The sequence below is a fragment of the Podarcis pityusensis genome (assembly GCF_964106645.2).
Source record: "Podarcis pityusensis genome assembly, chromosome: 15".
Lineage (NCBI taxonomy): Eukaryota > Metazoa > Chordata > Lepidosauria > Squamata > Lacertidae > Podarcis > Podarcis pityusensis.
In genome coordinates this window covers 32,239,452-32,255,107 of record NC_138040.1, presented here as the reverse complement: position 1 = coordinate 32,255,107, position 15,656 = coordinate 32,239,452, and the positions used below count along the sequence as shown (strand labels likewise).

The 15,656-nt window shown below is 42.1% G+C and overlaps 1 protein-coding gene across 1 annotated transcript; it reads right to left on the bottom strand.

Moving 5' to 3' along the window:
- Positions 1-1,050: 1,050 nt before the first annotated feature.
- Positions 1,051-13,609, bottom strand: STT3A (STT3 oligosaccharyltransferase complex catalytic subunit A). Its single transcript, XM_080984172.1, has 18 exons — positions 13,456-13,609; positions 9,777-9,899; positions 9,495-9,555; positions 8,640-8,761; positions 8,189-8,334; positions 7,699-7,789; positions 7,493-7,599; positions 6,736-6,900; positions 6,024-6,204; positions 5,351-5,506; positions 4,977-5,068; positions 4,686-4,841; positions 4,236-4,424; positions 2,920-3,036; positions 2,607-2,709; positions 2,308-2,496; positions 1,806-1,921; positions 1,051-1,317 (listed from the first exon to the last, which is right to left on the bottom strand). The coding sequence occupies exons 2-18, from the start codon at positions 9,862-9,864 to the stop codon at positions 1,279-1,281; spliced, it is 2,118 nt and encodes a 705-aa protein (XP_080840298.1). The 5' UTR covers positions 9,865-9,899; positions 13,456-13,609; the 3' UTR covers positions 1,051-1,278.
- Positions 13,610-15,656: the final 2,047 nt, after the last annotated feature.

The following is a 15,656-nucleotide window of genomic DNA, read 5'->3' as shown; positions in this document are numbered from 1 at the left end:
CAAGTCCGTCCCCGTCCCCCCAGGTTTTAGGCAGAGGTCTTTCCCAACCACTTTTGGAGATGGTGGGATTTGAACCTGGGTCCTTCTGCATGCAAAGCAAATTCTCTACCACAGACCTACTGCCCTTCCCCAGGACTCCTAGGACTCAGGTTCCCACTCTAGTGTATGGGGAAGACTGTCTAGGTCATCTATGTCCCCAGTGTACTACTGTCCAGATGTAGCAGTTAATAGGCAACTTTGAGAGCCCTGGTTTCTCTTAAGGTTCTCTTTAAACTGGACACAGACCAAACAAAACTTCGAACAGAGGATTGTCCCCTGCAAAATAGGACAGACCACTCTAGCAGAAATCCTAGGGCCAAGTTTCACTGAACAGAATGGGTCTTCCCTAAGTAAACATGCGTAAGATTGCATTGCAAATTTAGGGTCCTATTATACATACTTATTTGAAAGCAAGCCTGGCTGAACAGTGAGCTCAGTAAATAATGGTAAATAATGACTGCCAAAGTGCTAGTTACTTAAGCATAACTTTTACTTGAGCAGCTTTACAACACTAGGAATCTGGCTCAAAATTCAGGAGTTTAAAGTAAAGGCCATGAGAACAAGGGGACAATTCCCAATCAGGCTTGTTCATTTACCCAATATGGTTGCCACTTTTTGGTTTTGGTTTTGCTCGCCCCGCCCCTGACCTTTAGGATACACGTGTTATGTCTGGAGACTCACTTTAAATTTTAAGAGCCTAGTTTTTAAGATGCCTACTGCATATGAACATATACTTCATTTATACACAAAGTACTTGGATTCCTTCAATGGCAACAGCTGGAGGGAGGCTTGCTTTTTGTATGGCAAGTGTGTGTGTAAATTAACAAGCTAGCCTTATTTGCATAGGTGGAAGACCTATTTCAGCTGCTTCATTCTCTTACGAGAGGGAACGAGGAAAAGTAATTCAAGTGCTGACAGATCCTCTTTCTCTGAGTTACTTATGTCTGATCATGTAGAATACAGTTGAAAACCATCACGTGAAGGGACAGAGATAAATGAATACAAATACACTTTTTCCATACCCCTTTTAATGATCCCATCATAAAGCTACTGTTTCTGATTTGGTAGCCAGTTCATATTTATAAAAATCATTCCATCTAATACAGACTCATTACATGAGGACGGGATTTCTTGGGCAATTAAATCCCAATTCCTTACTGACAAACAGTATAAAAAAAATCCAACTGCTTCACAGGCAATGGCTCGGTCAGTGCTCATTATAGTGTATCTGAAGGCAAATTACGTTCTCGACAATCCACGATTATCCAAGTCCTTTACCTGTTAAGGCAAAAATAATATTAAAAAAAGTTTTTTGCATTTAGCTTTATTAGGGAAAAGGTCTCTAACCAGTAAAAACAGAGAACTCTTCAATGAAATCTCTGATAATTAACCTAGCAATTAACAAAGGATTTTATATCTTCAATAGAGAAAGAAATGGCTCTTTATGCTTTTGCTATTCAGTGCTGCTGAGAAATCTAGTAATTTAATGTGCTCCAATCGTTCCCCAACACCATCCTGTCTGGGTAAAAAGCAGAGCAACCATTCCACTTCACCTGTATTGTGATGTAGTGGCTCATGATAGATCTAAATGTTGTAGCAAGACAGTGTTAATTACTTTATAGGGTTTTGGATCTTGAACAGCCAAGACACATACCATTCCAGAAGCAACTGGGGCCATGCGACATTTCTCCCATGACTTTCAAATACAGGAAAGAAAACTCAGTGTCTGGAAGCAGACAGACACCACACACAGTACAACTACTTACTTTGTATATTCGGACTAGCCAGTGTTCTGTGGTATATGCCTCTTCCAATACATCAAGCTCAAAGTCCTTGTTGCCAATCTCAGCATTTCTCACTCTGTCATAACCTGGAGGACGCTCTGGAAAAGAGGTGGGAGAGAGAATTAACAAAAGTAGCTTCAGTCAGTTCCCTGGTGCCCTTCTCCCTATTAAGTCTAGTTTTACCATTGTAAGAAAAAAATCTGTTCATGTTAGCAAAAATGTAGATGCCTCAACGTCAACTCCCCCCCTCCCCCAGCTTTCCATCAATTCACAGCCAATGACTTGTTAAATAAAAGGGGAGTGAGAGGAAGCCAATTAAACAGGATGTAATGTGTGACTGAAAGAAAAAACCTCCCCTGCCACAATCTATTATGCTATAAACACTAATTGCGTGTCAGAGAGAAGACCAGGGATCATCCAAAAACACAGCTCCTAGGCAAAATTTCTGGTTCTCATTTGCAGTGCTCAGATAAAAGTGACTTACTGGCTTCTGTATAGACTTGGCCAAAGCGATAGTAACACATCTTGTACATGAGGCAGTTAAGCAGCACAGGAGAGCCCTCCCTGTCCACACGGAACTCTCCTGTTGGTGTGTAGTAATCATGCTCTTTTATGTGCTTTCCAGTGTCTGTGCTGCCTCCTATTCGCACCATCCACAGAAATTTATTGATATCTAAGGAAGAAGCAGCAACTTTGTCAATGTAACAGAGCAGAAAACCCATTAATAAAGAACAATTAAAGGTCCATTCATGGGAAATTTGCACAATACAGGTATGAGATTACCATCCGAGGAATATCCAGTGAGGCCTCCAAATATTACCAGCACATAACTGACATCCAGCTCCCTCATAATCTCATAAGCTCGCTCTTCCGTGGATGCCATGGCCTGAAAATTAAACAAACAGCAGCTTATAAATTCACGTATCTGTTACCATGCCTTTTTTATCTACGTATAAATAAAGAGTCTTAACTCCTTCAATCAATTTTGTAGTTAATAATAAATAGCCGGGACAAGAAAACTGCAAAATGCCTTCATAGTTTCTCTGGAATGCGATGGGGGGGGGGACCCTGGAATTCACAAAGCTACTGCACCTACCTGACCAACTCGAGAAATGTGGGTGTTATTCCAAGTGTTGTTATCCACAAGAATTGTTCGGTTTGCCATGGCTGTTATCTGATATCCATAATCCCACCAGGACATTACTTTCGCATCCTGAGCTCGAAACAGAAAAAAGCAATCAATGTAGTGAATTAAAAGGCAGTAAATGAGTTTGAGCTGATCTGTGATGCAGTGAAAGGACAAAATGACTACAAAAATTTCTCTTTGTGGGTCAGTATCCTAGGATTATCAGTTGAATGGAAATGACAGTATTCTCAAGAATTCTTATGTGACCATATGAAGCAGGTTTTTGCAAAACAAGAAGAATGATGAATTTGCCACTGTGAACAGATTTTATACATATGCTGACAAAGTATTTTTAATAATAGAAGTGTTTTAATTAGAAACCATTCTGCTTGGGCTTGGAGACTCTTCACATGCCATTTTACATTAGTAATTTTCAAAAAAGCCTTTTAAAAAGTATTTACAAGAATTGTACAGTGCCAATTCATTATATGTATTTTAAATTATTGGGAGATGAGGAAGAATTTAGTTTAATACTAAGTATCTGAATGTCCCCCCCAATTAGTTATAAAACATTATGGAGTTTCAACAGATTATGAAGGTTCAACATTCAACAGATTCAGTAGCCAACAGCATTTTCCCTCCCCACCTTGAAGCTCATTCAAGACAATTAGAGACAGCACACAGACAGGTACCAGTGCCAAGAACGTAAGCCAACAAGACAGACTGTGCAACAGTCCTTTCATATAATGACATTACAAATACATAATCAGGCAGTAATTGAACATTCATGCCACCACAAATATTTCAGTTTGAAAGAGAAAATATATGCAGATTCCCTAAAATGTAAACTAACCACCTGCTTCCAAATAAACTTGATGGATCATCAAAATCATCTTCAGAGGCCCTACTCAGAATCCCTACCCTTGTCCTCAACTCCCATTCACTTCCCAGGGTACCTCCTTGATGATTTTTAGGAGAAGCAATGCTTTATTCCCCAGTAGGACCTGATCCATGATGCTCCTACTGAATCTGTAGATTATTTTATCAGTTCAAATACTGCTGTCTAATGATTTTCTTTTTGTGTATTGTTAGCTGCCTCAGGAATCTTTGTGAATGAAATATTTAAAGTATGTATAATAGCTGATACATGTGCTTTAGACTAAACTTCAGCCAACATAAAGATTAGGAAGCATGCCTGCTCCTTTCGGGCAGGCCCTCCAACCTCTCCACGGCACCTAAAACAAACTCAATGTGTGTGCAGAGACCAGCCCTGTAGAGATTTATACCTCTGGTGTATTGTGACGAAGCCAGTAATAAGCTTCCCTGAAGTCATCAAAGATTATTCTGCTGCCATCACCACCACGTGCCGACAGCACTATGGAGGGAGAAGAGTAGGCTTCACTGGTTACCCAAGTTGAATGGAAAGTGTAGGTGATCAAGAAGAAAGCCATGACCAGGATCATGCCACTGGCAACCTAGGAAAGCAAGAGTAGCCATCAAAATGTAAAACAGCCACTTAGTAGTTATACAGAAACTACCTTACTTACAACACAAAAACTGTTACCCATATATAGCAGGTGATCTGTAGACTATTCAAGTGCAATTCCCACAATATTTCTTTCCTATGCACATCTTAGTGGAGTACTCGGCCTTCTTCTTTTGACTCATATTTTTAGTATCTTCCAGAAAAGTATGATAAAAATCTAACAAGCAAGGAACCTCACATAGCAACTTACTTCGTTTTTGATGGGGTAAGTAGCATCCTGTTGCTTTTTTGTCTTCTTGTCAGGTCGGCTGATATCTAAATTTTTCATGTAAGTTGACAACACTTGGGAGACTCCAATGCCAGACAGAATGCACATAACTGGGGCCAATACCAGCATGAGACGAACCTGTTAAGACAGAGGCATACTGAGTGCTTGGCTACCATGCAAATGAAATAAAAACTGTGGAAGCATAGGGACAGCAGAAACAAAGAGATTCCATGAAAAAATTGCCAGTCCCATAAGTCAACTCTCAGTACTCACCATCACAGCCGAGAAGTACATGCTGGTCACACCATACATGATGATAAAAATGCGGGCATCAGACAGATTACTGAAGCAATAATACAGTCCAACTGTAACAGAAAAATAAATGAGTCAGCTGCCAGAAGAGTTACATCTATGCATTAGGGCAGGTTTTCCCAGCCTGGAGCCCTCAAAATGTTTGGGGCTAAAACTCCTTGCAGTTCCAGCCAGTGTGGATAATGGTGAAGAATAATGGAGGTTGCCTAAAATATCTGGAGGGCACCAGATGGTGGAAGGGTGTTTTAGAGACTAGCAGTCACCAACTCAAGAGTCAGATATTCCGCAGAAGGTGGGTGGTATGAAAGCATAGAAAAAAGCTATGCTAAACTCACCTGGGAACATGAAAACAAGGAGTTGCAGATCAAAATAGTAGGATGACCATGTGGTAGGCTGATGCTCTGAGACTGAAGCAATGATGGGAATATTGTTCTTCGCATAGGAAGGATCCAGCAGTGAATAGAAGCGGCCAGTCCATGGGGAGATCTTTCCTGTATGAGAGTAAGAGATCCAAATGTACATGTTCAAGTTTACAGAGTAATTAATATCTCTCAACAAGTTTACACAATATCTCATTTCCAATATGCATATTCTATACCTAAATTTCCCCAAAGCTCAAATTTAAAAGTTCAGTTTCCTAAAAGGTAAAACAAAACCTGATGGACCCCTAGTGATGTTTGTTTTTCAGTGTTTTCAGGTAAACATCAAAACAGGTTTCTTCCCCTTTCCTTAAGCAAATTCAACATAAAATAAGGATATTATTAATTCAGTTATTGTTACTGAGAATGTATCTAAATAAAAACTGTTATTCCCAGCATGGCAAAACCAAATGCTTACACAGTTCAGCTACTGTGTGTATGCACACAGCTGAGAAAAACAAGTATTAAAATGTTTAATGGAAAAAATGGTTCCAGACAAAAACATGAAAATTCTCTACTGATTAGGAAAAACATTGTTCCTACTGTAAGAGTATAGGAATCGCATGCATTTTAGTAGCACCAACTGCACCTGTAAGCATCAGAATGGCTCCTATTGACAGAAGGACAAACCCAACCAGGGAGATTACACTCCTGAAGAGAATCTCGAACTGCTGAGGGTTCAGTTTGCTGCGCAAATAATCTACAAAGGCATGAATCTGGCACAGGCCAAATACACCCAAGGCAGCCATATGTTCAGAAGACAGGACCGGCTGCAGGAAAGAACAAACATGCACCGTTAAGCTGCATTATGTGACAACTAAATAATTTGTCTCTGGCCAACAGTCTCACATACGTAAGCCACTCCTTTGCCACAAAAAATTATCGCTGTACACATGGACAATTAGTCCAACATAGAATACATTTACCTACTAGCCCCGTTTCTATTATTGTTACTTTATATGGGTCTGATGAGTGTCTCCCCCTCCAATTTTCTATTTCAGTTCAATAACATTTATCTTAATGGGGCTGAGGCAGAGCTAAACGATCTGGGTAAAGCCCAGAAAGACCATGCTTTTCTGTGGCGAGTATAATAAAGAGAGAATACGGTTGTTTTATAGCAAAAGTGGCATTTTATCAAGAGGCAACAATGCAATAATGCTCCTCTATTAAATGAGAAATGCTATTTGAGGACTGATCCTGATGATCTTATCTTTTCCCTATCATACAGTAAGGAAGGTTCTGCTAGCCATGGATTTGCACAAAATCACAACCAACTTTCTTCAGTATCCCAGATTTCTCACCTGGAAGCCAACGAAAGATATCTGCATTGATAAGATGGTTCCTAGGCAATATACTGTGCAGTAAGCCACATATATCCGATGGGAGAATCGTCCAGTTAGCATCAGCACCAGTACATGAAGGGGAATGAGGTTAATCAAAAACACGTAACCACCCCATGAAGAAACCTGAAAAAAGATTAAAGGGGGCACAGCATTTTACATCTATAAATACTATTGTTTGTTTACTCCACAAAGCAAAATATTTTTAACTTCTAAGTAGAAGTCAATACTACAGAGGCATACTTTTACAAAAGAGCCTTGTTCAATTGCTAAATGAAAAGGCCACTCAATACCCCTGTTGAGCTAGTGGGAGAAAAAGCTGGGCCTGGGCCGGATCTCACAGATGGAGGGATGTGGTGAAGATGATTGCTTAAGGTTTTCTTGTGTATTCATGACTGAAATGAAATTTACACAAGAGAATCTCAAGGCTCACAAACAACTTGACTGTTATGGCACTAACCCACCAATTCAACCACCACCACCCCTCCCACAAATACAGCAACAACAATATTTCTATAGTGGTGCTGAGTACTCCTTATTACCAATACCTAGTCCCTTCACAAACTTGCAGTGATGCCGGGTCCAGGATTGCAAAACATATTCAGCTTTGTAGGCTGAATTCCATTCACTCAAGCCAGCTCTCATAATGGAAGATTAATCTGATGGGTGAAACAACTGCTGTTCAAGAAATTCAAAGCATTATTGAAAAATCACTTACCATGTAGAAATAGGCAAGTGCACACATGGCTGCCCAATAAATGGAGCCTGTTTTCACTGCTTTGATCCACATGTAGTAAGTCAGAAGCATACAGAATATAGCAATACCTGGAAATAAACAATACATAGGAGTCAACCACATGAAGAAACCCCCATCATGCAATCTCCACATGCCAGTAAGCAGTGTGCTTTAAACACTGATCTTACCTTCATTGTCATAGGATCCAGCGACAGAACGAGATATGTAACCAGGTACCACAGCTATCATTGCTGCAGCCAAGAGACCTGCCCCTGCATCCTAGACAGAATAAAAAAAAATTGAACTTTGATTGCCCAGACTGTCTTTCACGATATGTAACAAAAGACTTCCCGGTTCCTTCTTCCTCATCAATCCCAATATTGACTTTAAGATCTGTACAGGCTTCAAGTTAGCAAGTATGCATTACAATTCAGGTTTGCAAATAAGGTCTACTTGTAGAATGTGGATTTTCTTGTTTAAAAAAATGAAGATTTTCATATGCAAACATACAATTGCATAATCTATATGAATTAAAGGGAACATGCACAATGTTAACTGCCTCATAAATTGTGCGTAAGCAACGATTAGAAACTAATAATACCAGCCTCAGATCTTTTACAGTGATGAATGAAATTAGCACTAGGAAGCATTGCAATCATGATCCATCCTTGTTTTTACCTTGAGTTCTTTGGTGAGGTGATACGTTACTATGGTGGTGAAGGAGGAGAAAAGGGGGGCCAGGAAAACACACACATTTCGTATGTCAATTGTAATGTGGAAGAAGTGCAGAACATGGTAAATCGCTGCTGATGTGATCATTAAACCTGAGACAGAGGGAAGGAAAGATGTTCTATTGGCAAGAAATCACAGATTTTCCAAATGCAAAAGAAAAGAATGAGCAGGTGCAGGACTTGGAAATATGAGCCAAATCTCATCCAGCAAGGGGTGATGCCTGACCTCCAAACGGCCAAGTAAAGCCTCTTCAATACTAGCAAGATATTTATTTGCTCTAAATAAGTTTGACAAAACACTACAACCGTTCTGGAAGATGCATGGCAAGTGTTCCTCATTCTCTCTAGCACTTTTCATCCAGTTTAAAAAAAGGACAAAGTTCTGAACATCATTTTACCTGGATAGATAGTCCCACCAATGATTCGACCCAGCGGATACCATGCTCTATCGTCAAACCAGTTGTGGAATTTATAGAAACCCTCTTCTGCCAGGAAGCGAGTTGTGCGGTAGTTAAAATACCTGTGATAACAACAGAAATCCGAGTGCCTTTTCAGCTGCATATACAACACACTATTTGCTGCTCCTCATATTACAGTCTGAGCCTTCATCTAAGGTTCTTATGGAAAAGCACTACCACATCTAATACATAAATCAGTGTCAGCCTGATTGATGAGAAATGTTTCCAGTTTCTGTCGGGTAGGGATCTGATTTCCAAACACAAACACTCCAAACAGTTTTCACCACAAGCAACTGAAAGCATCCAAATTACTTTTATATATCATTTGGCATACTGCAACACAAAGTGCATTGCTTTATACAACCTTCTCTAAATCATACTGGAAATCTGAAGCAAAGAAGCTCCATCTCCCATAAACATGTTCGTGCAACCACTGATTTAAGTGTTTCACTGAAAAACAGAATTGTCATTGGTCTCACAGCTTCAGAAGTTACTTTAGAAAACATTCATTCTACTATACTTTCATCTTTACATTTTTAAATCAATTCCCTATTCAATCCAGATGGGTCTAACTAAAATTGATACTACTTCTACTGTTGAATTCACCAAGGCTAACCCTATTAAAATTTTCTGCAGAAAAACTCTTAGCGTTCAGATATTTTTGAAGCCCTGTCATTAGAGAAGGACAATCTATCAATATCCTTCTGGGTAACACCACAATCAACACCTGTGCATAGCAGAACAATTGCTCTCTCAGAGCAAAGTAGACTACTAAGAGGCAACAGGAATACTTACGGATCAAATTCATGAATGACACTCTCAAATCTTAATACAGAGAAGAGTCTAGTAGAGAAAGCTGCAACACAAAAGGAAGGAATATTAATACAGTTGTACAGGTAAAATGTTTTAATGCTGGTCCTTTGTTATTGTTTGAAACTGTTATAGCCATCAAAGAAGCATCTAGCATTGTATTAGGTATAAGCATCAAGGCATAAGATACAAAATGAACCAGCAGATGCAGATGATGCTTATAGTCATATAGTTATCCCTGACTAATTTTTTAAAACTCAAACTTACATAACACAGCTGCCATTGACAGAATCAGGAGCTTGAGGAGAGTGTCCTGTTTCTCATAAGAGAGGCGGAGGAAGCCTAACTTGGTCATTTTGGCAAAGGCAACAGCAAGCAATCCTTAAATACCTGGAAGGAAAACAGAAAGTAGAGATCACCAAGGTTGTTGGGGTTTTTTTAAACTGAACTAGTGCAACCAAGTCTTCAGGCTCTCTAAATTATAACATTACAAGCAAACATATTTCCTAGGACAGGTCATCTCCTGGGTCATTTACAAGGTATCCCTCCTATGAGAACCGATCTAAAATCTCAGTGACACAATTCCACACAAAAGCATTCCTTTTTCAGAGGAACTGATCCAATACCATCTTCTGCCCATATAAAGTCTCTAAGGCTGCATCCCATACACACTTATCTGAGAGTAAGTTCCATTGGACTCAAAAGGATTTGCTTCTGAGTACATACTCATAGAGCTGTGTTAGCCAACATCAATTGTTCCGACACATTAACATAGCAGCTTTCAGGTATTTTCAGGCTTATTTTATAAGCCTATGCCAGCTAATTGTTTATAACTTGTTTTTAAATGTTATATGTTAATTTGGATTTTGTATTTATATTTGTGGGCTGGATATTGTTTAGAGGCTTTTGTTGGGGAATGTATTTTTATTAGTTTGTATACATTAGTATTGTTAACTGTTTTAATCATTTTTATTATGTATTTTGTGCTTTTTATATTGTAACTTTATGTCGTGAACAGCTCTGAGACCTATGGGTACAGGGCGGTATAAAATTTTAATAAATAAATAAAATGTGTAATGACAGCCTGAATGGGAATTTTTTCTTATATAGCCACAACTTTTCAAATATATTAAAAGAAAATGCATTCATTATTGTACCAAAATTGGGTCCTATCTATGCATTTGTGAGGCCAATGATTTATAAAAGCAAATAAAGCACAGTATACAAAATATATTCACTTATACATTTCAACGTTACTTTTATTTTCCCACCCAGTATCTTACAAACCACAAACATCATATTAAAAAACACACACAAATATTGAGTGTGCATTTTCTATCAGAAATTCAGTAGTACAAAATTTTGGAAGGGTAATAAAGACAAAACAAATAGAAGCCATTTTAAGTAACTTGGTGCAACTGTGTAAGCGCAGCAGACTCTGATTGGCTTGTCACTGTCTACAACACTGATAGCACTAGGTAAATATTGAGCAATAGTGATCGGTAGACAAATGTGTAAATCTACCAGCAAGAAACATATGGATATGAAATATGAAATTGAGAGAAATTAACTGTCCCAAAAAAGCATAGTTCATTTTGCATAGTTCATCTCTTGATGCTAAGGCAGCCTCTCACCCTTAAGTCTGTATATGTTGTTGGACTACAACTCCTATCATTCCTTGCCAGCATGACCAGTGGTTAAGGATGATGGGAGCTGTAGTTTAAGAACTGGGGATCCAAGGCTGTGCTAGGGGTGGGGTGCAGGGATAGTCTAAAAGATGTGTCTGTACGGTATTTGCCATCTGAAATCCGACATCTATCAAGCCAAGACTCCTCTGGTATTTTAATACCAATGTCAGGCATAACACACAGAGAGACATGTTACACAAATTAGTACAGTCAAACATTGGCTGTTGAACGTAATCTGTTCCAGAAGCCCATTCAGCTTCTGAAATATTCGACAACCAAGGCACAGCTTCTGATTGGCTGCAGGAGTTTCCTGCACTCAAGCAGAAGCCGCGTTGGACATTTGGCTTCCGAAAAACGTTTGAAACGCTTACTTCCGGGCTTTCGGCATTTGAGAGCCGAAACGTTCTAAAACGGAGGTGTTTGGGAACCAAGGTTTGACTGTAAACCTACAACTAATATAGCTAGCTGCATTACACTGGATGTTCTCAACTTCCAAGACTACAGCTTACTCACCAGTATGACCATCCTCATCACAAGCAGAACCTTTAAGAAACAAATCTTTTGTACCATGAGGACATTTTTTAAAAAAGCAATATGCCTTATACTCTGATGAGAGAATTCATCCCAGCAGATTCTAGAGAGCTGAAGATGAAATGTTATCTATTTCTGGGGATATTTATTACATGACTAAAGGTTCCAACCTCTAGGAACACAAGGCACAGTTACTGCCTTATGACTCTGTGGACCTCAATTAACGCCCTATCCCAAAGAGTGCAAAAATGAGTAATTATTACACAGTATTTTATATCTGCCAAGGGTCCAAATAAGACTAAAAAAGAGATAGGAAGAATAAATGCTTTCAGTATCTCTTTGATACCCTGGTGGTCTACTTAATTTTATAGAACTAATTATTATTATTTTTTGTTAGATGACTTTGTGCAGGGAACCCTATGTTGCTGTGCGAGTACAAGGGCTTGTTTGCATGTTCTGTGGGTGTTTGCATGTGCAGGGATTAACCAAAGTTTGATTAGCCATACTGCTGATCTACACATACGCATGTGCCACCAGTACATTTCTTAATGCAAGGAAGGAATTGTATAGTTCATGAGAAACTTGCCACAATATTATGAAATGGGGTGGGGAGCATATCTTTATAGAAACAGAATAGGGGAGGTCTGCTTTGCAAACATTTGTCTGCTTGTTTAAATAAAGCTAATTTACAATGAATAACACCATCAGTCCATCTAGTCCACAGCTGTCTGCATTAAGAACCATTAGCTCTTCAAGGCCTTTTAACGGGAGACACCCTGAGCTCTTCTGCACACAAAGCATGTGTCCTGCCTTTATAGCCCCTGGTGGGGAAGGAGGCTGCCAACTAAGCAGGGAAGGCATATCTTGCCTCACAGCTTTGATAGGGCTTTTAAGATCTGCGGGAGGGAGCACCCTCCCTTAAAAAAGTTAAGCATGCATTGCCTAGATCAGGGTTTCCCAAACTTGGGTCTCCATCTGTTTGGAGACTACAACTCCCATCACCCCTAGCTAAGCAGGACCCGTGTCAGGGATAATGGGAACTGCAGTCCAAAAACAGATGGAGACCCAAGTTTGGGCCTAGATCTAGGCAAAGCTAAAGGTGGTGACGGGCATGTGCCACTCTAGATTTCAAGATGGGCCGCTGGAGAAGCGGGAAAACCGTTTTACCACTTTCAAAGCTCCCCAGGCATTTCAAAGAAGTCTCTACGATTCTATGAGGGGGAAAACCAGCATGACAAAGGGGACGTGCCACTGTTCTCTCCGTATGCAGTTTTGCTTCTTACAACACAGACCCTGTCCGGCTGTATTGCTGCTGCTGCTTTTAAAAAAGGAAAACCGCTTCCCTCGGAGTTCATCTTCTGCAGACCGCAAGCCCCTCGAGGGAAGGGGCCTGTGGCCCTGCCCTCCGCGTAATAGCCGGGGCACGGCTGGGGTGCTAAAGAGCGGCAACATGGGCCTTTGTGACCGGCGTGGGAGAAATAAGCACCGTATTTCAGGGCTGAAGGGGAGGCACTTTTCAAAGAAGGCGTCGCCGCTCCTGCCAGGCAGAAGAAAGCGGAACCGCCAGCTCACTCCGAGGTCGCGGGTCCTCCCACCAGGCCAGCTTCGCAAGGAAGCCCACGGCCGCCCTCAGCCTCCCCTGCTCTCCCTCAGGCCCCGGCCAAGTCTCTTCCCGCCCCCCTCAGGAAGCCTCAGCCCAGCAGCGGCGCCCGCTCGCTTCCCCTCACCTGTGTGACTCGGGCGCCTCTCCTCAGCCCGCTCCCTCAGCCATCCGCTCCACGCGCATCCACTCCCTGCGGCAGAGACGGCCCGCCTCCCGCCAGCCCAACTGCCGGCCAGCGGTTGGCGGAGACGGCTGCCGATCACGCCGAAGGGGGGGCGGCCTCTCCGAAGAGCGCCGTTAGGACGAGGGCAGCGTCTTTCGCCAAAGGGGAGGTTTCAGAGGCACGCTCCGCCGCCTCCGTCGCTGATTGGCGGAGGGGAGAGAGACGGCGGGGAAGGCTGTCTTTTGAGGGACCAGGGAAGTTTGGTTGAGGGCGCGAGCAGTGACGTGTCGCTCCCGGTTGGTAGAATTCGGAGACGGGCAGGAGGGGTGTGGCCACAGTTCTCCACATGACAGGATGCAGAGGGGCGTGGCCGGGGAAGGAGATCAGGGCTCTATGCTATTCCGGTGCAGTCAGATGCACCTGGGAAGCTCCACTTAGTGCAATGGGATTTATAGAATTGTAGAGCTGGGAGGGCTGTGCAACGGGGGTAGCGTTGCATAATTTTTCAAGAGCACGCTGGAAGATGAGTAGCTTCGGAATTGCAGAACTATACACCCATATTTAGGTGTATGCATACTGTATGCTAGGGACGCGGGTAGCGCTGTGGGTTAAACCACAGAGCCTAGGACTTGATCAGAAGGTCAGCGGTTCGAATCCCCGTGACGGGATGAGCTCCCGTTGCTCAGTCCATGCTCCTGCCAACCTAGCAGTTCGGAAGCACATCAAAGTGCAAGTAGATAAATAGGTACCGCTCCGGCAGGAAGGTAAACGGCGTTTCTGTGCGCTGCTCTGTTTCGCCAGAAGTGGCTTAGTCATGCTGGCCACATGACCCGGAAGCTGTTCGCCAGCTCCCTCGGCCAATAAAGCGAGATGAGCCCAGAGTCGTTCACGACTGGACCTAATGGTCAGGGGTCCCTTTACCTTTATACTGTATGCTTGTGACACAATGACCACTGATAAATGTCATCTCCAACTCCTTGAAAGATTCCATCAAGGTTGTCTCCAAAAAATGTTGCACATCACTTGGGAAACAGGCAAACTAATGCCAGTGTACTGGAAGAAGCAAAGATTACCAGTGTCAAAACAATGATTCTTCAACACCAACTTCGGTGGACTGGTCATGTTGTTCGGATGACCGATTATTGTTTTCCAAAGCAACTACTGTATTCCAAACACCACTTTCTGGATACGGCCCAGGAGAAAGGAGCGGAACCACTTATGACAGTGCCCCCAGCTCCCAGCCCCTCTAGATGGTCCAGAAGGATATTATGGTCGATGGTGTCAAAGGCCGCTGAGAGATCCAGCAGAACTAGGAAACAGCTCTCGCCTTTGTCCCTAGCCCGCCAGAGATCATAAACCAGCGCGACCAAGGCAGTTTCAGACCCATGGTGAGGCCTGAATCCCGATTGGAAGGGATTCCAAATGGTCTGCATCCTCCAGGCATGCTTGGAGTTGTTCGGCAACCACCCGCTCAATCACCTTGCCCAAGAATGGTAGATTTGAGAGTGGGCGATAGTTGGCCAAATTGGTCGGGTCTAAAGATATTTTTTTAAGAAGCGGTTTAATGACCGCCTCTTTCAGCGGGTCTGGGAAGGCTCCCTCACAGAGGAAAGCATTCACCACCTCGCAGAGCCCATTGCCCAGCCCTTCCCGGCTCGCTTTTATCAGCCAGGATGGGCAAGGATCAAGGAGACAGGTGGTCGGTTTCACTTGTCCAAGCAGCCTGTCCACATCCTCGGAGGTAACAGACTGGAATTGATTCCATGTAACAGGACTAGACAGAACTCTAGCACTCTCCTGCCCAGGCCCTGCTCCCACGGTGGAGTCTACCTCCTTACTTAGGACTGTGTAGTCTCAGACAACCAGAGCCATTAGATCTTTAAGTACAGAAACAATTTAAGAAAACCTATTTTAAAAGAAGTTAGTTCACTATCAGCCTTGGGAGTTCTAAGAAACCCAAAAATAAGTGCAGTTTTGAAAGGTTCAGTCCACCATCTTAGTTCAAATGGCATTCTATTACAGTCGTACCTTGGAAGTCAAACAGCCTAGTTCTCAAACGTTTTGGCTCCCAAACAGTTGAAACCCGTAAGTGACTTTTCCAGCTTCCAATTGTTCTTTTGGAAGCCGAACATCTGACGGGGCTTCCAGTTGGCTGCAGGAGC